The 26,751-nt window shown below is 46.3% G+C and overlaps 1 protein-coding gene across 4 annotated transcripts in view; it reads right to left on the reverse strand.

The window, feature by feature from the left end:
* RNLS (renalase, FAD dependent amine oxidase) overlaps positions 1–26,751 on the reverse strand; it is a 321,158-nt gene that overhangs the window by 27,388 nt on the left and 267,019 nt on the right. Inside the window, exon 7 of one of the 4 annotated variants that reach the window (XM_047825146.1) lies at positions 3,810–4,180. The exons of 1 other annotated variant lie outside the window; for it this stretch is intronic. In XM_047825146.1, the coding sequence (XP_047681102.1) occupies positions 3,965–4,180 (216 nt within the window). In that variant the 3' untranslated portion in view covers positions 3,810–3,964. Of the gene's footprint in view, positions 1–3,809; positions 4,181–12,650; positions 12,924–26,751 lie in introns of those variants that run through there. 2 more of the 4 variants (XM_047825147.1, XM_047825153.1) reach the window with 2 other exon arrangements.

Genomic DNA, 26,751 nt, shown 5'->3' on the forward strand with positions numbered 1-26,751 from the left:
TTCCAAGTCTACCCATCCCTGTGCACGTCTGCAGAGACACAACTGCGGGTGACCAGTGACCAGAGAGCGGCCAGCAGGGGGGTTCCCCTGGTCAGCCCGTGGCTGGCCTCCCGCTCCATTGCATTTCCCTTCCTTCTTTCCTGCACCCCCAGCTCCTGTCCCAGCTCTGTTCTGTCATGTTGTACCTCCTTTCTGTCTCATCCCCACTACCCCCCGCACACAGCAGGCCCTCTATGTGTGACACGCTCTTTAGAGGGACCTGACGAACCTCTTCTGACAGAAAGTTCGGACAGTCCTCTAAGCTGCCAATCAGAGAGTCAGATTTTGTAATAATTCCTGGAAGGAAAGCCTTTGTTTTCAGTTCTGCATGTCCAACCGCCCACGCCGCCCAGCCTTCCACAGAGACGCCCAGACCTTCTGTCTCTGGGGACTGGGCTCGAAGCCGGGCTTCGTGCGAAGAGGGGGGTCCCGGGCTGCGGCTGGAGGGTCCGGGGACGGCAGTTTTGTGACCCCATCTTCGCCTGCCCGCGTGCTCTCCCTCCTGCAGGGCTGTGGTCTTTTTGCTATGAGACTCCTTCTCTGATGTTTTAAGATGCTGTTGAGATTCCGTCCACTGGGTCAAGGGCCCTGTCCTTAGTCCTACGAGCATTTATTTACCCCCCTGTGCTGGCCTTGGTTCCTCAAGCATCTTTCCCCCTGTCTGGACTGTAGACCCCTTGGGGCAGGACTGAGTTCAAGTCACTGTTCTGTGCTCAGCTCCTAGCTTGACCAGTTGACTATTCTCACGGGAGCGTGTTTCTGTCGTGCATGTGTGACACGAATAACTCTGCGGGTCTACATGTCACGGGATGCAGAGGCCTGTGGCTGTGGATAATCCCTGCTGAGATCACACAAGTTAGTGGTGTTCTGGGTTTCAGTTCAGACAATAGTCACCGGGGCAGCAGAAGGGAAGGGTCTCTTCCAACACGTGGGCCCTGAACACTCACCCAAAGTCTTTGGGCCACACCGAATTTTTCTTTGGCCTTCTGTAGCTTTGTCGAAGACAGAGGCAGCGTTTAGGGAAACGTTTGGGCAATGTCTCGGGGCAGCCAACTTGAGCGAGCTCAAAAACACTTCTCTTCTCCAGACCAGGCCGCCCGTGTGATTTACCCACCGCATTTTGGAGCCTCGGTCCCCGGCCAGGCCGGGGGCTCCGGGCTGTCTCTGCGGGTAGGGGGTAAGCTTCCACGATACTCTCGAAGTTGCCTCATCAGGCTTTGGCTCTAACATGACAGTGACCATCTGTCCTGCCCAATCCCTGAAAGGAACGACGGCTAAAGAGGCAGCACACTGACATTCAGGCTGGAGGGAGAGGGGCCCACGCGGTGAGACTTCTCCTTGGTCGCCCTCACGGCGTCCAGAGGTGGGAGCCGGGGACAGAGTTCCACATGGGCTCTGTCTCTATAGACGTGTTTCTACACGATGTCCGCACAGCCCTTGGAAATCGGCACCAGCTTTGCCCTGAAAAAGCTGGTGGCATCCTCTCCCAACGTCCCTGCTGCCTTCCTGTCACCAAAGGAGTTCACGGGTAGCCCGCTGCCCTTTCTCTGGCCTGAAATTCACCGACATTCTGTGAAAATGCGACGGAGGCTTCAGAATTCTGAGCCAGGTTTCTGCCTTTCCAGGAAGAGAGGGGCTTAGTACCCATACGCTGCGAAGAACAAGAAGCTTGCCTCCAGCGCCCTTGGCACTTTTCTGCTCCCTGCCTCCTCTCCTCCAGGCCCGGATCTGTCCCCTGCGGCCTGGCCCTCAGCCAGCTGTCAACTAATCCTTGCTAAGGTGCTAGGTGGCAAAGGCTCACGGTTACTAATCCTTGCAGGAGCCTTTCCACGTTAAACAGAACTTTGTTAGTAAATCAAAGGGCATTAAAAAATCATCGCCATAACATAAAAACAATTTCTTTATGCTCCCTATAAATCCTTACCTTTGGAAATGAATGTAGTTATGATTATAACCTATCTGCAGCATCTGGGTGGGCTTTTCTCCACAGAGAAGTACATTTCACGCATTTCTAAGTGTCCCATTCTTCCTCCTCGTGATACTTTGAAGGTAATTTCTGCACCATCGGCCCATCTCAGCAGGAACTCCTGCCCCCAAAGCCAACAGTCCTCCCCCTCTGCCAGCCTCCGCACCAATGAAGGGAGACTGGGTGGGGGACCTCTGGAGAGCCATGACCTTGTGCCCACCTGTGCCTCACCCCTGCCACAGCTGAATGAGCAGGACGAGCGCCAGATTCAAGGTGAGTCTACCTGAGCCTTTCCCCTAGACGTGCGCCATCAAAGCCACGAGAAAGGCTTATCTTGTAGCTGAACCTGCGACATGTTAGCCGAGAGGTGGGGTTTCCCGAAATGATGTGCAGAGAGAGGTGGACGGGATGGTGCCTCCGTGGGGCCCAGGTCCATTCCCACTCCCGACGTCCATGGCACACACCTGTATTTTTCGGTTAAGCCAGCGTTGGCTCATTCTTATCTCTTGCACATAAAAGAGTCCAAACTACTTACGGTAATGCTGATAAGAGCGGCCACGCTGCACATTCGCCAGAGACTTGACTCACACTGGCTCACTTAATCCCTCCCGTTACCTAAGGAGTTAGCTCAGAGATGTTGAGTAATTTTTCTAGGATAATCCACCTTAACGACTTCTGCCCTGGGATTTGAACCCTGGTCTGTCTGATGCTACTACAGTTTTTGGTCTTAACTATTTATTACCTTACGTGGGCGTAAGTAGGGGGAAGAAATCAAGGCCTTCCAGGAATAAATTTCAGCCAATCTAATCTTCAGGGGCTGAAGAGAAGACATCACGAAGTAGAAACCACGACCTGCTCAGCCCCCTGGAACAACCCCGTGTAGATGGCAACACTTCTTCACGGTCCTAGCCCCTGGCTGCCTCCTCGAGCACTGCCCTCTCTCCAAAGCAAGAGAAGTGAGTGTTGAGCCTGTTGCCCAAATATGTCCATAATCCGTTTGGGATTATCCAGGGCACCTCTGTAAAGGGCTCTCTTGCCAGCCACCTGTGCCTGGACCACCTTTCCTTGCTTCTAGACCGTACCTTCTTAGGCTATTCAAACTAGTGCCAGTCCGTCTATCTATAAAATGTTAGTTGGCCACCGTCTACAGGCCTGTCCTAATCTTGAGCATGCAGGACAAATCAAACACCATTTCTGCCCCCTGAGAGACCTCAGTGGCATTTGAAGATCCTCCCTCACCACACCGTGCATCAATACCAGATGAGAGGCACACCGGCTCTCTCCAGAGCTCAGAGGAGGGGGTAACTAATTCTGTCCGAGGACTTTGGGAGCTATGAGATCTGGCACTAACCTAAGGAGAGGAAATTCACAAGTTTTAGTCTACTGTGGTTAATCATCTGTTGGGAACTCACACTGAATTGCAAGGCTGTTTCCCCCACCCCGTGTTTCCCCTCAAGGATACCATGATCTCAGGAACTGCCAGAATGGGTTACAAACCCCCACGTGCACTAAGGATTGTTAGCCAGCCGTTCAGGGGTATTGCCTCAGCCAAGAGGGAGTCTCTGAGCAAAGGCCTTTCTTCGTGCTCCTCATGAACAACAGCACATCTCTTCAGAACGTCAGCCCAGTGGAGGAAAAGGATCATTTTCTGCATCCTAGAGATCTTCAAAGATGGCCACTTGGAGCCATGACTATACGCAAAGCTTATCTCCCTCCAAGATGGGCACAGGGGAAGAAAGTTGTAGCTGGAGCAGAAAGGCAGCTCAGGGTGGAGAATAGAGTTTCAGAAAATTCATACAAAACGACTCCGTTGGGAATATTTTTTAATCGCAGGCAAGTGATTGGGTAGGAAAACAGTCAGCGTTCCCAGTGCAGAGACTTTCCATTCTGGTATTGATCTTGCGGCGATTCCGAAAGCCGTTTTCAGGGAAACGGTCACTCTTTCCCTTTACATAATGTTCATAAATGTGCAGGCAAAATAAATGTGTCATAGATGAAATTGCCAACCAGAATACCACCCGGCTGTCTCCTGTGAGCTTGGTTTATGGATCCAGTGTTCTCCAGTGAGCATCGCAAATCCACATAATGTTCCCGAGTGCTAAATTTGGAGCTCTGATTTAGCTGACAGATGTTTAAAATCACATCGAGTTGGACAACTCCCTGAGGAGGACACAGCTGCAGATGTGAAAGAGAGCAAGTTATTTCCAGTTAAGGTCGGCGGGAACTCAGCCTGAAAACCTTCCATCTCCATCCGCCTTCTTCAGACAGGATGAGATGGGCGAAGGAACGTTTGCATGCTGATTCCACCCACCCTTGGCCAAACCTCACCCCCTTGTCAAACTGTTTGCCAAGATAAATGCAGAAGTTGCATCTTGGGCCAATTGTGGGTGCTCCAGTCAGCCTTCATTGAGTATAAAGGGGGCTGCCAGCCCTTCAAAAAGTGTCACAAAGCCACATTTTGGAACCTCTCTGGTGGCATCTTAAGCCTGCGAATGAGGATGATCTTGGAATTCTGCACTTTGAGATTCTTCGGATGTCAACCACTCAGGATAGGTGGAAATTCATGTGCTGAATGAGGACAGAGAGGCCATGGCTCCATTCTCCCCACCGCCCCCCACCCTGCAACCGCCCACCCCTCCTCTGACATCCAAAACAGTTCCTCCTTCGTTTTTTAAAAACAACAAATTTAAAATTATCCTAGAATCTTCATAACAAAAATCACATATTTTAGACTTGTTTCAAGACTCAGACTGAAATGGATTTGTTTAAAAAAATTGTCTGTGCATTTGATGTGGGAGACTAGTGACCTTTGGTATTTTGTGTTAAAAAAAAAATGTTTGATGTCTAAAATTTCCCTACTGAGCTTGTATTGTTTCTAGTCTCTTTCCATGATCTTTCCAGCCTACATCATTCCCCATGTTCAAAATCAGTCCTTTATTTACTCAGTGGAGGTTTTGACATAGTTATGAGCTCATCCCGATGGCAGCTTCGAATCAATGCAAATCGCATTATGATGTCACAATTGATGCGATATGAGTGTTAAGTTAAAAGATCATAAAACGATTTTAGGACAGAGCCCGAGAGACATTTCTCGTGCTGTCAGGGGAATGGCAGGAAGGGGGCCACCGAAGGTGCACTGCATTTGCATCAGGGAGGACTGTGTGCACAGGTTCTTACACAGTCCGCCTTATCATTGGTGGAAATTGATGGGCAACTGGCTAGGGTGACAGAATGGGTGTGGCTCACAATCTTCATGTAGTGTGTTGAACAGATACTACGTCAGGGGGGTGACAAACTGGGAACGTGGCAAGCTCAGCCCCAGTGCCAATTAATCCCGGGACCTACTTTGCAGATGGTCAGGTTGGGAGGCGTCTAGCTGGGAAGAAGAATTCAGGCACAGGATGAAGAGGAAAGGCAGAACTTGACTCTAAGGCTGATGGGAGAATCTCAGATGGATTCCTGTGCCGCCATTTGTAAAGACTATACTTCCTGACTTCCTGGAGGAAGGACATTTTACTACGTGACTCAGTCTATGATGTTAAAGTATGGATTTCCATAGTCTGGAGTGGAAGATTATACACCAATCCGTTCCCGCGGACAGCTTCAGGAGAGTGAGGTTGGAAAAAGAAAGGAGGAAGTGATGAATTTCAAAAACAGGCCTAAACTGTTTGGTTTGTTGCAGCAAACACTTATTTTATACCTAAGAAATATCAATACAATAATTGAATCACACGTGCATAAACACAGTCCTCCTCCTGACAGAAATTTCAACGGAGGAAGGGTCAGGAAACCAGAACTGACTAGGCAAATTCTTTGACCTCATCTCTGAGGAATCACGCTATTTCTGGGAGAATAAAATGCATCAAGAGGCACAGACAGGACTTTGAGAAGTTGAAAGGAGTCTGCAGTGCAAAAATGTTACTGCCGTCGTTCATGGTGAGACGTAAAGGGTCATTTATAAATCTTGCTGAATGGCTGTGATTTTAATGGTAATTCCTGTAAGAGAGTCTTTTGCTCATACATTTTCAGAGGACTTGGGACACTGAAGATAAAGGTTTAGGATTATGCATTTAGGGTTCTAGTTAATAAAATCTCATTTGACTTTTGGAAAGAACCGTCTTTTAAAGTCCATTTTGAACCCTGACCCCACCACTCACTTGTTGTGATAACTCTGGGAAAACTAGTTAATTTCTCTGAGCCTCCATGGCTATAAACAGAGGATGTCATAATGCCTTCCTCCTCGGGCTATAGTGAGAAATACATAATATGATAAATGTCCACTGTCGAACCCTTCTATGCATGGAAATCATGGCCGCTCACTTCACTGGGAGGTCTCTAAGCAACGCGCAATTTTTATCGGATGAGCACAAATGTTCGTTCTTTTGTGCCAATGGACACACCGACGTAATGGGGAAACGATAAACTCAAATCTGCAAGGTGGATTATGGCAATGGTTAGGAACAAATCCCAGGCCTAAGATCCGGCCATTAGGTCGTAATGGAAACCATCCGACAACATTCTGTAGATGTTCTCTTGCCTTAGGAGTGTTTGGGCTTGTAACGTCTGGATGTCCGAAAAGACAGGCTCACCTTCTCACCCGAAACCCAGGGATCCTTGGCATAAAGATCATGAGGAAGTGGGGACAGAAGAGTGGAGTCTATGGAGCTCTGCCACTGATGAGCGCACATCCCTCAAGCTAAAGAGCATTTTGGACACCCCAGTTTCTCCTGGATGTTCATCCTGTGGACTTTGTTCGTTTTCTCATTCTTTTTTTTTTTTAAATTTTTTTTTCAACGTTTATTTATTTTTGGGACAGAGAGAGACAGAGCATGAACAGGGGAGGGGCAGAGAGAGAGGGAGACACAGGATCGGAAACAGGCTCCAGGCTCTGAGCCATCAGCCCAGAGCCCGACGCGGGGCTCGAACTCACGGACCGCGAGATCGTGACCTGGCTGAAGTCGGACGCTTAACCGACTGCGCCACCCAGGCGCCCCATGTTTTCTCATTCTAAACACAAAGCTAACAGTAGGCAATGTCCTCACGTAATGGTTCCTTCCTACTTAGCATTAAAGTATGGTGTGGGACGTACCACATTAATCATCAGCTATGAAAGGACTGGTTTGGAAAAGTACCCGGGAGTGGGCTGAGAACACCTAGCTGGGAATCCCATCGGCGGGTCTCACCTTGCGACCAGTTGGTAAAGTGAAGGTACGAAGACAGAGGAGAGAGGGGTTGCTAAAGACCCCCACCTGTAGCTGAGTGAGCAAAAGGATCCCCATTTCCAACTTGGCAGAAGCCATCACATCAATAGATTTATAGGACATTAATTATAATTTTAATTGGGGCTGGAAAAAGGGGGTAGTTGCACAAATGAAAAGGAAATATATTACCTGCCATCACCGCGGGGAGTAACCTCCAGTGCCGAGCCTAACACCCTTCCTCAACTTAAATGGGCTTTAAGGATATGTGCTTATGGGTGCCAAGGCGTTTCAAAAGAAAGTCCTACTTGGAAACAGTTTACGCGACTGTCCCTGGGAACCAGGTGAATGAATTATGGCCTACCTGCACAACAGTCTCCACCTGTAAACTGAGTAAGGAAAATCTCTATGCCTGTATTTATAGCTACCAACCGAGTACGTTCTGAAATGAAAACCCAGCTACCTCGCTGTGTGTGGCGTATGCTAATTTTTCCCCAGGCGTATGAAGAATAAAACCGGAGGCACGGAATGTATACAGGACGAGGCAGAAATCTAAGTCGGAATTTTCAGAAGAGCGAGATTGATCGGGGCCGAGAGGAGGGGTTACTAAATATCTAACCGCACCCGAATCCTTGGCTCCGAGGTTAAAAGAACACATCCTCTGTGCCCGCTTCACGTCCTAATTCCTCGACCAACAAATCACTCAAGAGAACAGGAACTGGGAAGATGAGCGAACTTGGGTTGGTTCCCTTGGGTATCGCAGGCATTTCCTCATGACACCATTCTGATTTTTTCTTTCATCCAAGATCAGCAGATCGGCAGGTGTCAGTGAGGGCTGGCTTAAGATTTCTCTTCGCCAAATGCCTATCATTTGGGCAACTGTGCTAAGGGCTTTATAAACATGAGCTCCTGCAAGGATATAACCCAACGCGGTAGCTCTATGAAGGTAGCTGTTATTTGCCCATTTTCCAGATGATAAAACTAAGACTCCAAGAGGTGAAATGATGTGACCGTGATCATAGAACAAGGCAGAGTTTGGACTGGAACTCATTTGGCTTTATAATGACTGACTGATATTAATGGTAATTCCTGTAAGAGAGTCCTTTGCTCATATCTTAGCTCATACTAACCCGACTTCCTGGAGGGCACTGTGCTTTTCAGGCCTCCGTGGAAGGGTCCTCGGGCTGATTTAGACAAACAGCAGTGCTTTCCTTAGCCTTGAATTTGTATTCCTTTCATCTGACCTAATTTCAGTACTTGACCAATCCACTGATACCACTAGAAAAGAGAATTGCCTTTTTGTTTTGTTTTGTTTTTCCTCTTTAAAACGAAAATCTCTGGGGCGCCTGGGTGGCTCATTCGGTTGAGGGTCTGACTTTGGCGCAGGTCATGATCTCACAGTTCGTGAGCTTGAGCCCCGCATTGGACTCACTGCGGTCAGGGCAGAGCCCGCTTACGGTCCTCTGTCCCCCCTCTCTCTCTGGCCCCTCCCATGCTCAGGCTCTCTCTCTCTCTCTCTCTCTCTCTCAAAAATAGACAAACATTAAAAACACATAAATAGAAATGAACATTTCCTTAAGGAAGTCAGAGCAGACCTTAAGGGCATCGTGCTGAGATAAGTCAGATGGACAAAGACAAACAGTATATGATACCACTTACGTCAGACACAAGCGTTTGTGCTTGACATTAATGAAAGATACTACGTTTGCTTAGCAGAAAGTAAGAAAGAACTTTTCATGACTTTAAAAAGCCTTACTGCAAAACAAACACACCAACAGCACATTCTTTATTGCTTTCTAGGAAAAAATACCGTATGCGTATGTGCTTGCCGAGAGCAATCGCCAACAGTTCAGATAGAATTAGGGAACGGATAATTCGGAGGATACCGGAAGGAGTTAGAGAAGAATTTGCCTAGATATGCTGCAGTAGTGAACATGAAATTCGGTGATTTAAGACAACAGAGATTTATTTCTCACCCCTACTATATGTCCAACGTGGGTCAGCAGAGGTGAGGGAAGCTTCACCACCGGATGACATTGCCTGCTCAGGACCAGGCTGTAGGGTCCACCCGAGCAGGGGAAAGGGTACCCGCTGTCAGATGATGATACACGGAGGTGACGGAGAGCGCTTCTGCTTAAATTTCATTGGTCAAAGCGAGTCACGTGGCCACGGCTACCTTCGAGAGCAAGAACTCTTGGTGAACCCTGGTAATGTGTACCCCTACCGTGCTTTCCCCTTAGGCTTATTGTAGGGATTAAATGTTAATTATGATTGTTACCATTTTTTTTTTTTTTCAGTATTCGCTAAGAGGCGAGGCATTAGATGATTACAAAAATGAGCAGCATCGGACGTCTGACTTTGGTCAGTTCAGAGTTCAATGGAAGGAACAAAATTAAACCAAGAGCCCAAACACAATGGGGTAAGCGTCCCACCCCCAGACAGCTGTGCACTGGGAAAAGAGAATAGGGATCGGATGAATCCCTTCCGGATGGGCAGGTGGGGCATGAGGGGTCCTCATGGGAAGCTTCCCTGTGAAGGTCATGCTTCGGAGTTTTGACAGATGAGGGATCTCAGATGGTGGGCAATAAGAAAGGCTACCCAGATGGAGAAAGGAGCCTATAGAAAGGCTCAGATCCAGGAGAACTGCCCTGGCCTGAACGTTCGTGTCCCCCTCCCCACATGCATGTATTGGAATCGAATCCTCAGTGGGATGATTTTTGGAGGTAGGGGGCCTTTGGGAGGTAATTGGGTCATGAATGGGATCAGTGCCCTTCTAAGATGGGTCCAGAGAGCTCGGCTCTTGCCACCGCATGAGGAAACAACAAGGAGCCAGCAGTTTGCAACCTGGAAGAGGCTTTCGGCAGACCCCAACGATGCAGGCACCCTGCTCTCAGACTGTCTGCCTCCAGAACTGTGGGGAATACAGTCTGTTCTGTTTGTTTATAAGACACCCGTGCGTGGTATCGTTAGAGTGCCCGAGCTAAGACAAGAGTGCACAGTAAGTATTTTCTTGGAAATCTAAAGACCAAGAGTTCATACTGAGGATCTGTGGGAGGTGATCTGTAGGGAAGTGGGCAGAGCCCAGACCAAGGGAGACCTTGTATGTCTATGTCATAGACAGCAGTTCTTTTTAAAGTGTATTTTTATTTATTTTGAGGCAGACATAGAGAGCCATCAGGAGAGGGGCAGAGAGAGAGGCAGAGAGAATCTCAGGCAGGTTCCGCACTGTCCGCGCAGAGCCAACCTGGGGCTTGAACTGACGAACTGTGAGGTCATGACCCGAGCTGAAATCAAGAGTCAGACACTTAACCACCGGAGCCACCCAGGCGCCCCGACAGATTTTGTTTTTAATTGCAGGATTACTGGTGTTGTGCACATAGTCTGTGTTAGCCACGGAACAGCATGGTGCAGTGCAGAGCCCTCTACCCGAGTCCCCTCGGTGTTCAATTAGTTGTCAAATGAAGGGTGCTCATTAGCTCTGTGACCTTTGATATCTCAGGGTCCCACGACCCTTATCGGTAAATGAAAGGTTTGAGGCAGGTAAATTTTGACGTTCTTTCAAACACTGAAGTTTAAGGACTATGACTCAGATATGCACTCTCCAGGGTGCCTCAGCCCCAGGAAGACGGCCAGGCCAGTTGACCAGATAATCTTACACACACACACACACACACACACACACACACACACACACGGTTTCAGCATACCTTTCTGGTACAGGCAATTCAGTAATAACTACAAAAAGTATAACATTTAGGAGAAGCATTTAGATTTAGGCCTTGCCAAGCTTATTCTTTGGGCTTCAAAATCTGCACTCCATGGCGGGGGGTGAGGGGGTGGGGGGAAAGTATTTCCTACCATGAAATCACACATTTTCAAGGCCTTCTATATCTCAGAATTGCTGATTTGAATTACACTGTGGTTCCTGCACTATTCACAGGTGCCAACAAAGGATTCTGACCCGAGGATTAAGTCGTGGCTAACAGCACATCTAGCATTGATCCTTGATACTTGTCAAGACATTGTAATTATCACACTTTATTCTGGGCCCTATGAAGTCTTCTCGGGTTCTTGTCTGATTTGCCGTGGCTGCTTGAAGCACTGTGGGGCTTTGGTGAAGAATGCACATTTCAGAGACAGACTGTTTAATTTCTCAGGGCCCCAGTTGCCTCCTCTGAGAAGGGAGAACGATACAAAGTTTTTTAATAGGCAGCCAGACCCTGTCAGAATGGCTAAAAGTAACAACTCAGGCAACAGCAGCCGTTGGCGAGGATGTGGAGAAAGGGGAACCCTTTTGCACTGTTTGTGGGAATGCAAACTGGTGCAGCCACTTTGGAAAACAGTGGGGACGTTCCTCAAAACATTAAAAATAGAACTACTCCAGCACCCAGCAATTGCACTACTAGGCATTTATCCCAAGGATATAAAAAGGCTTATTCCAAGGGGCACATGCACTCCCACGTTTATAGAAGCACTATCAACAATAGCCCAAGTATGGAAAGAGCCCAAATGTCCATCGATGGATGAATGGATAAAGAAGATGTGGTATATATATATATATATATATATATATATACATATATAACATGAGGGAAGGATGAACATGAGGGAAGGAAAGCAAAAATAATATAACAACAGGGAGGAAGAAAAAACATAAGAGACTCTTAAATACGGAGAGCAAACTGAGGGTTGCCAGCGGGGTGTTGGGTGGGGGGACGGGCTAAATGGACAAGGGGCAACCACACTCGTTGGGATGACCACTGGGTGTTATATGTAGGGGGTGAATCACTGGGTTCTACTCCTGAAATCCTCATTGCACTAGATGCTAACTAGCTTGGATATAAACTAAAAAATAAATAAATGAAAGAAAAAAAATCGGCAGAATGAAAAAAGCTTAAAACCTCAGAGCAATGCCTGATGCACATGGTAATGCTAGCTATAGTGACTATTAAGAAGTTGGGTTGAGGAACACGAAGAGAATTTGAGTTCGAGCAGGTGGGGTAGGAGTCGGGTGCAGAAAAATCACAACGGTGGTTGGAGCGGGGGAGGGTGCGGTGCTCAACGTCTCTGAATGCCTAGAACACCTTTGTTAATCAAAGTAAATTCTAAAATCCCAAACCAGCCAGGTTTTCATATATTTGGATTTGAAGAATCGTTATTATTCTTTCTATTAACCCTGTTGGCAATTACATTATCCCAATCAAAAGTGGATTTACCGGTAAGCTAATGAAGCTTAAGTTTCAGTCCTTCCCCGTTTGGGAGAACCCCTTCTAAGTTTATTTTCACATGTATTTTTTTTTAAAGAGAGCTTTCCACCACAGAAAGTATAAGCTTCGGCACCACCGCTCTCCCCACGCCCCCCACCTCCCCACCCCAGCTGGATCTGCCCGGATCACAGTGACTGGGTCATAGGGAAGGATGGGTAGGGTACCAGGTACGAGTCAGAATGCCTGAGTTCAGGCCTCAGCTCAGCCTTTTGCTGCCTGGGTTACTGTAAGCAAATTACTTTCACACCCTGCACAGTTAGTACTAGTGGTTATAACCGGCTGATCTTTCCCTTTTGAGAAAGAAGAGGGTCTTGGTTTGTTCGCAGGTGATCTGAGGGTTCTTCAGTCGCCCCTTTAAGACTAGCGTCACACATTACTGTTCTTTGAATCCCTTTCCCTTCATCTCCCCAGCGGCTGGCAGCTCGTGCTGGAGAAATTCGCATAGTAAACGTCCTGAAAATTAAAGAAATGATTGTCACTTCTGGGGTTTTCTTATATGGGGTACTCTATTGCCAGAAGATGGGCTGGTAAAACTTGGTTTGCATAGGTAAATTCTGAATGCTATTTATTTATTCATTCATTCATTCATTCATTCATTCATTTGTTCATTTATTTATTTATTTAACCAGGCTGAGGACCCAGGTATCTGTGAGTCATGAGAGCCCTTGGATAGGCAGGGAAGTCACTTCCCAGGAAAGCTCACCCTCTCTAAGCTTCCCCGCAGGCTCCCTTGAGAAGGTGAATGCCGGATTTGTAGCAGGTTTATGCACAAAGACCCATGAAGAAAGAAACACCGGGCAGTGGAAAAGAACGCTCGAGGCTGTGTCCTCCAGAGATTTGAACCTCAAATGGCAATGTCTGGGTCACCGAGGAGGCTGCTCCCAAAATAACTCCCCTGATTTCTGGCCAAAACAGAGGACTTCTCTCCCTCTACGATTAACGCAGAATGTTGGATGCCCAGCCGTCCCAGAATACTTTGCACTCTTGGCATTTCTAATTCCATTCCTTTTTAGAGTGGTGGAATATTCTCTTTCAATCAGGCCAGCAGCCTAGAAGTTGGGGGTGAGGCTTGATCTCCCAGACAGAAAGATGCTATTCTGGTCTTACCAGGGTTTCATCACGTCACAGTTCAGACCCCAGCTTTCAAGGCAATCTTGTTTCCTTTAAACAAGCACACGCACAGCTCCGTGACAAACGACTTCCACTTTACGAATACCCACAATGCCATGTGTGCTGCTGGAGGAAGGTAGCTGGCCAGTGGCCAGGTGCTGCCCTGAGCAGAGCGGGGGCACAAGAGCTGGGCCGTTTCTGCCTGAGTCACTCCTTGCTCGCTCGGCTGATCTTTGCTCTGGCGCTCCAAGGGCCGGCCTGACTCAAGCTCAAGGTTGCATGTTCTGGCTCTTCCTACCTCCCGCTCCTTCCTTTCTTCTCGCACGGATGCCAGCCCTGCATCACTGTCTGGAAGCTCTCCCACCGGCATCTCACGGCCTGCTTTCCAGAACGCCAAACTGATCCACCACAGGTTCTATTTTTAATGAATTACAAATCTCACAGAGCGAAAACCCCGACAGTTTGGCAGATATTTGAGGATACGCTGCTGCAAGGCCAAGAAGCACCAGAGGAATGCTATGTTGGGTGCAGGGGTTGGGTTCCTGGAGGAAAACACGAGTGATATCTACTCCACACCTAAGTAGGAAGAGCATGTAACCTACAAACTGTAGAAATCTGAACAGTGCGGTCAGACCCTCACATTTTGGCTTTGAGTACGTTTTAAAAACGATGATACCATACGCAAAAATCAATTCAAAATGCGTGAAAGACCTAAACGTGAGACCGGAAACCATCAAAATCCTACAGAAGAAAACAGGCAGCAACTTCCTGCGGCAGCAATTTCTCACTAGGCACGTCTCCAGAGGCAAGGGACACAAAAGCAAGAACGAACTATCGGGACCTTGTCAAGAGAAAAAGCTTCTGCACAGCGAAGGAAACAATCGACAAAACTAAAAGGCAGCCGACAGAATGGGAGAAGATGTTTGCAAAATGACATATCGGATAAAGGGTTAGTATCCCAAATCTATGAAGACCTTATCAAACTCATCCCCCCCGCAAAACAAATCATTCAGTCAAGAAATGGGTAGAAGACAAGCATAGACACTTTTCCAAAGAAGGCATCCACATGGCAAAGACACATGAAAAGATGTTGAGCATCACTCAGCATCAGGGAAAAACAAATCAAAACCACGATGAGATACCACCTCACACCTGTCAGAATGGCTACAATTAACAAGTCAGGAAACAACAGATGTTGGCGAGGATGCAGACAAAGGGAAACCCTTTCGCACCGTGGTGGGAATGCAAACTGGTGCAGCCACTCCGAAAAATAGTGCGGGAGTTCCTAAAAAAATTAAAAATAGAACTACCCTACCACCCAGCGATTGCACTGCTAGGTATTTATCCAAAGGATACAAAAAACGTTTATTCAAAGGGGCACGTGCATCCCAATGTTTATAGCAGCGCTATCGACAAGAGCCAAATTATGGAAAGTGCCCAAATGCCCGTCGACAGATGAATGGATTGAGAAGATATGGTATGTATACACACACACACACACACACACACACACACACACACGCACACACACACACTGCAATACTACTTGGCAATCGAAAAGAATGAAATCTTGCTATTGCAACAACATGGATGGAACTAGAATATATTATGGTAAGCAAAATAGTCAGAGAAGGACAAATATCATATGATTTTACTCATGTGGAATTCAAGAAACACAACAGATGAACATAGGGGAAGGGAAGGAAACACAGGATATCAACAGAGAGGGAGGCAAACCATAAGAGACTCTTAAATACAGAGAACAAACTGAGGGCTGCTAGAGGGGAGGTGGGTGGGAGATGGGCTGACTGGGTGATGGGTGTTAAGGAGGGCACTTGGGATGAGCACTGGGTGTCGTCCGTAAGTGATGAATCACCGGGTTCTACTCCGGAGACCGATACTACACTGTATGTTAACTAACTTGAGTTTAAATATATAAATTAAAAAAAAAAGTTTTAAATTAATTCATTAGTTAATTAAATGAATAAAAACTAAAGTCTTTTCAAAAAAAGAAAAAGAAAAAAAAGATGACCAATGATGGAAAGGAGGCCTGAGAAGAAATGGGGAAGAAAAGGGACATAGGGGCACCTGGGGGGCTCAGCTTATTAAGGGTCTGACTCTTGATTTCAGCTCAGGTCATGATCTCATGGTTCATGAGATGGAGCCCCACGTCAGGCTCTGTGCTGAGTGTGGAGCCTGCTTGGGATTCTCTCTCTCTGTGTCTCTCTGCCCTTCCCCTGCTTGTGCTCTCTCTCTCTATCTCAAAGTAAATGAGTATTTAAAAAAAGAAGAAGAAAAGGAAATAGACAATCTGGATGTGCAGACTGGGAAAGGCATACGTGATCCAATAACCTCACAAGGGGCTCGAGGCCACACCCGCAAAGGATGAGAGTGGCCACGGCTGGACTATTCTCAGAGAAACTTGTATCTTAAACATCTTGGGAAGGACACCCAATTCTATGGGCTTACAATCCAAAGGGGAAACTTTGGTGTAAGATTTGCTCGTAAGCAGAAAACGTTCTGTGAACGGTGGGTGGTGGGATGCCTTAAGGATAACGCCATGTTTTATTAAGGGCTTTTCATAGGCTTTTAAACTTTATTTTTATTTCCCTATTAAAGCAACACTCATTACATCTCTTCTCATATCTGCCACCAGTTCTGGGTTGGATTATCTCGGTACCTAACTCTACGCTTGAGGGTTTCTCAATGGAATCACCACTGATCAACCTTTGTTGGGCAGGAGAGTCCTGCACCTTTCAGACCATTGAACATCTGTGGCCCGTGTCCACTAAATTCCAGGTGCGTCCCCACCAACCAGTCCCTGGGACAACCAGAGAGCATTCCATAGATTTCCAGATGCCCTCCCCTACCACGTTTGGTTGAGAAAAAGAGCCCTTCTGTTCTTAGCCTCTACACAGTGCCTACCACATAATGGCTGGGCATGGCTATGGCATTAGGCCCACTGGGGCTTAAATTCCATCTCTGCCACTTTCAAGCTAGTATGACATTAGTCACCTCAGTTTTCTTATCTGTAAAATGGAGATAAGAGTACCAATGAGACGATGTGTGGAAAGCTGTAGGTGGAGGGCCTACAGGGACCACTACAATTACTACAATATTGTTAGTGGCCTTAACCTATAGAAACCAGAAGCAGCAGACTCTTCCTTTCCAGGAGTGGCTCCATAATCATTGCATCAACTAGAACTCGTTCTGTCACAAGTGACTTAAATAAGCGAGCTCAGGTTGGCTGAAGCCAAACAAGAAGTTATGGATTCTAGCAGCTATCCCGTCTGTCCCCGGGGCTTAGCACGCAGGCCCCTCCAGACTCTGCGGACTCGGGATAGGAAAAGCAAGGGCATCCAAGCAAAGTCTTTGGAAGGAAAGACAGTACATGTCAGAGAGATAACTACCAAATGTTCACTGGAGTGCGAATTGTTGGGAGTCTGCAATCACAGATGAGTGAAATTCAGGAAGGCCTATCCTCTTTGGGGAAAAAACAATCTAATGCAAACTGCAGGTGAATCCGATATATCAGACTTCTTTGGGCACTTTAAAAAATATTTGGTAACCGTGAGATTGAATAAAATGTTTTCGTGCCCAAGACTCTAGTTTGGCATTCACAAAGGATGGACGTGAATCGACAGTTCTCTGAATAAAGAAGTATTTATGAGGGACTCTTGAGAACAGTTTCTCCGTATATAAGTAGGATTAGTCTACTAAACTAAGGTCCCGTGCTTGAAAGCATTTTATTAGTTCTTTTTTGTCCCTCGGTTTCCTATTTTTTCACTGCTTGTTGGATGCTGTGGCAGAAAACCAAAGGGACAGTGACATTGGCCAAGTCTCAGTTGTCATTCTCGTCCAACCCCAAACCAGGGCCCAGCCTAGCTCACTCCTAGAGGGAATGTGAGCTGGGGCAGGGGACCCAGGGTTCCCTGGGTCAGATGCACTGTTTGGATGCACTTGTCCCGCAGTGGGCCAAGGACAGAAGCCACGAACGTCTGAGGGGCGTTCCCAACAGTCACAGTGTTCCCGAACCAGGCCGCGAGGTCCTGAGAAGTCCCCCTTACCGGTGGTGGCTTCCACTGTCCTTTGAGGGGCCCCGAGGGGAACCCAGGAAGGCCTGTTTCAACCCCAAGAGTTGCTCCTCCGTAAGTGGCTGGCTTGTTTACATGACGAACAGAAATTGTTTGAATTGCGTCCTAAAGCAAACTTTGAAATCGCTTACCTCACCGGACTCCTTCATGCTTCTGAAGGTGCAGGGCTGAGATGAGGCCCCTACGCCGGCTGAGGACAGAAGCCTTCCAAACTCTGAGGCCATTTTTAGATTCCGGGACCCAGATGACCTCTTTGACGAGACAGGAGAGGAGTCCGACATGACGTCTGTTTCTACATATAGAATCCCTCTCAACCTGGGTACTCCTTGCTGTGTCTGTCCCTCACAGATGCAAATTGGACCCACCGGACCCCTCCTGTGGTCAGGGTCTCCTTTCTATCCCACGGAGCGTCCCGCTTTGTCTTCGGGCCTCCCCCCACCGCTTTGTTCTGAGGATGGAGGGGCCTTTGCCTCAGTCTTCAGGTCAGGCACTTTAAGGGCAACTTAGAGGCCAACCTTGTTTGTCAGATACGGGTCCCCTTCAGCCTCACTTGCCTGTCTTGGGCCTCAGGGGTTCCTAAACTGGAAGTGGGGACCAGGAGTCTCTCCCCTGTGTGCTGTGACACTGTTTTGAGAGGGGAGCCCGTGCACTGATCTGCTCGGTGCTCCCCCCCCCCCCCCCCGGCCCCGGCCCCGCCCCGGCCCCCCGTGAGTCTGGTTCTGCCCAGCATCCTCTGAGGCATCCGCGCAGTGCCCGTCCTACAGCAGACACTCTGGAATGTTTGCTGATTTAACCCACCACCCGAATCTACGGGCCGGAGAGGCCCTCATGACATCCTGCCAGTTCATTTTTTGCCAGTCGGTGAGAGACCACATTTTTGAAATACTCACGTCTCACCACTGGATGACCATCCCAGATCCCAAGCAAACACCTTTCTGGATGACCCCAGCGGAACCCCAGGAATGAGCTCACTTCCCAGAAGGGTTTCTCCACCTAAACATCAAATCCTTGCTTCGGGGAAGCAAACAAGAAATTCCCTTGGAATGTCTCTCCTCGAGCTGCTCGAAAGCCAGGCTTCTCGTGCTGAGGTGCCTTCCGCGCCGCTCGCCCATAAACTCCTCTTGGCGGGCTGGTGGCCCGTGTGATAGTCTGAGGTCTAGCAAAGATTCGGCTCTAAGAGGCCACCGAGAGGTCACGGTCTCAACGATTTCCTCTGTTACTTATCTCTGGCTTGCGGTGTGGGAGCCTGCCTTTGATAGAAAGCATTTCTACCACAACGGCACCAAATCAAGCATTTCAGTGCTTTGCTTTTTTTTTTTTTTACGTTTATTTATTTTTGAGACAGAGAGAGACAGAGCATGAACAGGGGAGGGGCACAGAGAGAGAGGGAGACACAGAATCTGAAACAAGCTCCAGGCTCTGAGCTGTCAGCACAGAGCCCGATGCGGGGCTCGAACTCACGGACCGCGAGATCGTGACCTGAGCCGAAGTCGGACGCCCAACCGACTGAGCCACCCAGGCGCCCCTCGGTGCTTTGCTTTGAGGTGGAGAAGGGACAGCTTCTCGTGCTGCGTCGTGTCACCGAGTAAATCGGGGAGTATCTCACTCTGCCCTGTTCGGCTGAGCAAATTCATTTCTGTGGCTTCCCTGGAGGCGCTTCCCAGACTCGGGGCAGGAAAGGAATCATCTCGGCGAGGTCGACGGTTTTTCTTTGAGTAATTCCGTTTTCCGTTCTCTAGGAGGCACTCGTTCGGCCCCGAGATGGAGAGCAAAGCGTTTCTCAGGACTCTGGGGCGCGTCTCTCCTTCCCAACCCGGTTCGCGACTCCCCCACCACTGCCCTGATGCGACCCAGGGCCTCCGCCGGCCGAGCCAGTCTTCGGATGTCTCTTCTTGGCGACAGCGGGTCTTGGTGCAGTGCACGTGTCAACGGCAGGATCATCCCCCCCGTCTGGTCAGCTCAGCAGGTTCTTGGGTTCCCAGAGCCCCGGGGAGGATTTCTCAAGCTCATTTCATGTGGGTTTTTGCACCCCATCCTGTTTCGTTCTGATTTCGGACGACTGCTGTCTCTCCTCTGGGTCGGACAAACAGGGCTTGCATCTGATTGTGATCTGACGTGAGGGGCCTGATTCAAATACCCGGCACCGTGGCCCGGGAAATTGGTCGCACGCATTATGCCCTCTGTTCTTGTTGCATCGAGAAGCATCCCAGCCAATGGAAACGTTCGGTCCCTTTCTGTCCGACGCTCCACCTCTGCCCCAGGGTGCTGGGACAGAGATGTGCTGAGCGGGGCCGTATCCATCACAGGAAATGACAGCACACGGGCTGGAGACGCGGCCACCTGTGGGACAGGATAGCTCCGGGCCCTGCCACAAGACCGGGCAGTGCACAGTGATGGGGGTGTGCCCCGGGGAGTCACATTCCCTCAACAGCCTGCCCCTTCTCAGGGCGGTCGACGCGTCCCAGCCTCTCAGCCCGTCCAGGTCTGGACAAAGGGAGAGCTGCAGGGCGGGGGGCAACGGAGGACAAGGGCAGGGATATATTTCACGGGCCATAGTTTATGGCAGTGCTTTCCTATACGAAACCTGGTCCACATGGTGACCGAGGGCACTGAAGCCAACGCATTACGCAATAATGGCCACTCTTCACCATGTGTCAGCATTCTTGATCTTTTTTTTCTCTTTCTGTTATTTTAATTAAAAAAAAAAAAAACCTTTTTGGCTCATGAAATTGCAATTGCGAACCACTTCTGAAACAAAGCCCATATTTTGAAAAGCAACACTGCCTTAGTGTATGTGGAATCTTCCTGTGATCCGGGTCCCTGGGCCCTTCTCCAGGGATTCTAATTCCGTCTCAGGGCCCCGAATCTGCATTTTGTGTTAGCCTAGCTCGAATAGGACGGTGGTGAGGGCAGGAAATGGCTTTGATCTCCCATCTTTCCCAAGTGTTCTGAATGGAGAGCCCGGTACAGAATAGACCCTTGACTGATGTTGGTTGAATAGGAGAGCGATGGAAAAGCAGGCGTGGCCTGGTGATTTCGATCCACGTCCTAGAGGTCACTACTGTGTTCGATATGTCTCCTAATCCTCTTCTTTGTGGGGTCGCGTTTTATTGGACCATAATTTCAAGCTTACAGAAACGAGGCGAAAAGAGGACAAAGGTGTCCATGTATCTTCCACCTAATTTTCTAGTTTAGCCACTTTTCTTTTCCTTCACCCTCCCTTTGATCCGTCCGTCTAGCTATCTTTCACCTGTCCGTCAATCATCCATCACGTATCAGTGTAGCTATGCATCTATCAACCCATCTACGCACCTATCATCTATCTGCTTATCTACTGTTTTTTTCTTCCAAACGGTCTGAGAGTTCATGGTGAACAAAATGCCCCTTAATTGCTAAATATTCACTATGTACTATCTAAGAACAGGACATTTTCTCATGCAGGTTACAGTGTGAGGGCCCCTAGACCGGAGGCTTCATGCCTTGTAACTGGAGAGTGGGCAATGCTGATCTTCAGGCGACTTCAGTCTCCCTCCCAACCCCCTCCAGCACAGCCCCCCCATTGTATCTGTATTAGTGCCTTGGATTTTATAATGCAAACAGTCAGATGATCTCTAGACTTCCGAGCCTCAGAATTGCTTTGAGATCCCACTGTGGAAGCAGCCTTACGTCTTCTAATCTGGGGATTCTCAAGTGCAGAAATTCTCTGACTGCCCTTGAACGCCCTGGGGAAATTCAAAGCAAATGCAAATTTCCAGACCTCAGCCCTGAGAGCTCCAGTTCAGATGGATGGAGGTTTGTGCCCCAGGAAGCTGCATTCTACCCCCCCCCCCCCACCCCCTCCTTTGTAAAAAAATAATTAAATAAAAGAATGAAGATCGAAATGTCTTCTGGTCTGAATGTTACCTATTTTGGACTTTCTCTCTTAGCAGCCTATCATAAGAATTATTCCAGGTAGGCACATTTTCAAGTGACTGCATTAAATGCCACTGCTTTGATCTATTGGAATTTATTAAGTCACTTCCAATCAGTGTTCACTTGGGTTGTTTCCAGCTTTTCACTATTATAAGTAATGCTGGAAATACACATATTGCCAACAAATCAATGTCTACATCCCTGATTATTCCTTGAAGCCAGATTCTTAGAAGCATGATTATTGAGTCAAAAAACATGCTTAAGAAACCGCATTTGATACATGCTTCCAGCTCACTTTGTGGAGAGGCTGTGACAATTTTAACTTCTGTTAGTTTTGATCTCCTTTTAGAATTTAGTAATTTTTAAAAAGATGCCACTTTGCATTTCACTGTGGTTTTTAACCTGCATGCTTTTGTTTACCCATGAAGCAGAATATGATTTTATATGTGGGTATATATGTGTGTGTGTGTGTGTGTATATACACACACGTATATATACACATATATTTGCATATAAAGTATTTACACACACGTACATTTATATATATGTATACATAGACGTGTATATATTTTTATCACTTACTAGGCAAAACATAGTTATATATATTTATATGTGTGTGTATTTTGTTCCTCTTTTTTTTTTTTGGCCATTTTTGTGAAATCGGCTATTAAGTGGAAAAGAACTATAATGAGCCTATTTTTCTGCTGTAGAGAGATGGTGTCATTCTCATAGATTTGTAAATATCCTTCTCCCCCTTTTATAAGCAATATCCATTCTTTTCTTTCCTTTTTTAAAGACTTGTGGTAAGATACACACACCATAAGAGTGACCGTTTTTAAGAGTACAGTTCTGTGGCACTCAGCACCCTCAGGCTGCACTGAAGCCACCACTGATGCCTACCTTTTGTGCTTCTCTGTCTCCCTAAAGAAACCTCTGTACTGTTCAACCTCAGCCCCCATTCCTTCCTCCCCGCCTTCTGCTGTCTGTCTCTGTGAATTTGACTCCGCTAGAAACCTCAGCTAAGTGGGAGCCTGTATATTTCACGACTGTCTTAAGTCACTTAGCATAATATCTTCAAGTTTGCACCCATGTTGTAGCGTCGGTCGGCGCCCCCTTCCCTTTTGAGACTTCATGATGTCCCGCTGTATGAATACACCACGTTCTGTTCATTCATGCCTTCATCCATCGACGGAAGCCACTGGCTTCCACCTTTGGGCTATTGTGACTAAGGCTTCCATGAACCCGAGTGTAGGCCTGTCTATTCCAGTCCCCGCTTTCACTTCTGGGCATATGCCCGGAAGACGGATTGCTGGGCCATGTGGTAAAATTCCATGTTGAAATTTTTGAGGACCCACCATGCCGTTTCCCACAGTGGCCGCGCCATTTGACATTCCCACGAGCAGGGCGGGAGGGTTCCAATTTCTCCGCATCCTCGCCACCACCTGTTGGTTTCGGTTACGTTTTGCTTTTGTTTGTTTGTTTGTTGTTGATAATAGCCATCTAGTGGTTGTGAAGGGGTATCTCATTGTGCTCATTTTCTGTTTTAATCAAATGAAAGATGACAGCTTGCCCTGATTTCCAGCAGCCGAATGGGAAATTCATTCTGTCATTTGGTGGGGGGTTGCAAAGGTTGCTCTCCCTGCTTTCTAGAATCAGGCCAGCGCTTGGTGCTAGGAAATTAGAGGAATGGTCTCTAACTCAACATCACCGCAATACCCTGACGGCTCCCTGCCTACCCTTAGGGGCTCTTTGCTTCCAGGGAACATGTGTGGGCAGGGTTCTGGCTCTATAGGTGGTCTTACTATCTCTTTGAAGACCTACCACCAAGTAGGTTTCCCAATCTCACCCCCAAGCTGGACCCACCTATTTTAATTATGGGAAAATTCATCAATTGGCTTTAAGGTACTCCAGATAATGTTTCTCCTTTATTAATTCTCAAATTGTTATTTCAAAGAGATTACGGAAAAATAAAGCCTATTCCCTGGAACTCACAACTCAGTTTCGATACAGTTTAACATTATGCCTTGTAAAAACGTTTATGCTATGCAAAAGAGACACATGCAAAGATAGTTATTACAATGTTTGCAGTAGTGCAAATTTATTTATTCATTTTTTTAATGTTTATTCATTTTTGAGAGACGGAGCACGAGTGGGGTAGAGGCAGAGAGAAAGAGAGAGGAAGACACACAATCTGAAACAGGTTCCAGGCTTCGAGCTGTCAGCACAGAGCCTGATGTGGGGCCCGAACTCACAGACCACTCCAAGATCATGACCCGAGATGAGAGGTCGGACCATGAGAGGCTTAACCAACTGAGCCACCCAGGCACCCCTGTTATAGTACCAATTTAAAGCAACTCAATGTCCATCTGTGGGGAAATGGATAAACAAACTCATATATTCATAAAATGGAAGACCGTAAGGTAGTGAAAGTGGCTGAAATAAATGTACGCAAACCAACAGAGAAAAATATTAAAAATATAACACAGAGGGGCACAAAGTTCTAAATGACTATATACAATATGCTGTGATTTAAAAACTAAAGGAACGTTACCAGATTTTTATGAATACATAAAGTCAAAATATAAATATATGGGAGTGTGTAAATAATTTTTAAAACAAAATAAATAATAAATAAGATAATAAAAATTTAAATTATGGGAATAGTTTCCTTGTGACCGGAGACACTAGGTAGGAACAGAGAGATGGGACTTCTGTTTAATTTGTATTTCTTAAAAAAAAAAAAAAAAAGAAAATGCCAAAAATTTAACCTTGGGTAAGAAGTTTATTTTATATTAAAGATATTATACTTTTACTGTAAGTCATTTTAAAGTATACTTTTAATAAATGTCCCGTAAACTTTTAGTCTTTTTTTTCTGACAGTTTTAAATATTTGTCTATATTTTCCTCTTTTTTTTAATTTAGGGAGGATGCGTATTTGTTTATCTTTATCCATTTAATCCATCTGGAAATTATTGTAATGCAATGTATATCCATTGAGGATACAATCACATTTGATTTCTCTTTTTTCCCTTCCTTCCTCCCTCCCTCTCTTCCCTCTCCCCCCCTTTCTGTTTCGTTCTGTTCTTCCTCTTTCTTTCTACGAAATAGCTAGCCAATTTCCCTCAAATCATTTGTTAAATTATTCTTCCTTTCTCATTGGTTTTGATTGCTTCCTTTATCACATTGAGTGCTATTATAGCATTAACACATTGAGTGCTATTATAGCATTAATTTCATTGATTTGTGTCATTTCTAGAACCAATGGTAAACTTTTTTATTTAATTTTACACTATGTCTTAATATCAGCTGATAAGTCCCATATTTATGACCTTCTGGCTCATAAACTATTATTTTCACCTGTTAATTTTTCTAGATGAACTTCAGAATTATTTTTTCATGTTAAGAAATTCCATTGTGATTATGTGGAATTCATAAATTAATGAGAGGAAAATGAAAAAAAATAACATCCACTCTTCCCCTTCATGGACATGACATATCTTCCTACTTATTTAAATCTTTAAAAATATTTGGTCAAATTTTGAGAACGTTTCCTCGTATAAATTCTAGACATATCTTGTTAGAGATATTCCTTTGTATTCTATGCTTTTATAACATCTTTATTTTTATATGTTTATTTAAAAATTTTTTTTTAAATTTTTTTTTCAACGTTTATTTATTTTTGGGACAGAGAGAGACAGAGCATGAACGGGGGAGGGGCAGAGAGAGAGGGAGACACAGAATCGGAAACAGGCTCCAGGCTCTGAGCCATCAGCCCAGAGCCTGACGCGGGACTCGAACTCACGGACCGCGAGATCATGACCTGGCTGAAGTCGGACGCTCAACCGACTGCGCCACCTAGCCGCCCCTAAAAATTTTTAAAGTTTATTTATTTTGACAGAGAGAGCGCACATGTATAGCATGGAGAGGGGCAGAGAGAGAGAATCCCATGTAGGCTCCATGTTGTCAGCACAGAGCCTGACGTGGGGCTTGAACCCATGGACTGAACCATGAGATCATGACTTGAGCTGAAATCAAGAGTTGGATACTTAACCGACTGACCTCCCCCGCCCAGGAACCCTGACATTTTAATTTTTTTAATGTTTATTTCTTTTTGAGAGAGAGACAGCATGTGAATAGGGGGCGAGGCAGACAGACAGGGAGACAGGATCTGAAGTGTGCTCCGTGCTGACAGCAGAGAGTCTGATGCGGGGCTCGAACTCACAAACCATGAGATCATGACCTGAGCTGAAGCCAGACGCTTAATCAATTGAGCCACCCAGGCGCCCCTCTACGTTTTTTTGTTAATAAAAATATGTACAAGATACATTTGCCTTGATTATTATGGCATATAGAAAGTTACTGATCTTTGAATATTTATACTTCAGCCTCTCTAGCCACTTTCCATTAATTTCAGAAGTTAGTTCACCTGAGTTTTCCAGGAGTATGATCATATTGATGGCACTCATAACCATTTTCCTTTCTTTCCTTATGTTTACACTTCTTTAAATATGTTCCATGCCTTAATGCATACCCTAGGAATTTCAAGATACTGATGCAAGGATCTTTTACTTCTTTCCAATTTAATGTAAATGATTCTAGTGATTTGTTCTTAATTGTGATGTTTGTTATGGCTTTAAAGTAGTCTTTATTCCTTTAAGGTAGCATGCCCCTTTTCTGAGTTTATCATAAGGTTTTACCAGTAATATATGTTAAGTTTATGACATAATTTTTCAGCATCTACTGAAATAATTATAAAGTTTTTATTATTGCAACTATTAATACAGATTATTGCATGAATGGATTTTCTAATTACAGGCACATTCTGTTAGATCTTTTCTATACCATAGAGCTAATCTGTCAGAATGCTATTCATCCAGGATGGTCACTTTTCTCAACAGAGTGACACTTGCCAATTTTTTTTTTCTCCATAATGGTCTCTGTATCATTAACATTTTGTTTTCTGACAAGCTTTTGGTTTGCAGCAAACGGTTTGATTGTCGTCCAAAGGGTAAATAAACATGACTCATTGTAATGGTTAAAATACATTGTGCGAGTTTGAGGTTGGTGACTGTCTTACAGAAGTGAGTAGTACAATAGGTCTGACTCTTAACACCTTTAAATCAATTCCAGTAAAAGAAGACCGAGGAAATGAACATGGAAGCCAA

The sequence above is a fragment of the Prionailurus viverrinus genome, chromosome D2 (genome assembly GCF_022837055.1).
Source record: "Prionailurus viverrinus isolate Anna chromosome D2, UM_Priviv_1.0, whole genome shotgun sequence".
In the NCBI taxonomy this organism is placed as follows: Eukaryota; Metazoa; Chordata; class Mammalia; order Carnivora; family Felidae; genus Prionailurus; species Prionailurus viverrinus.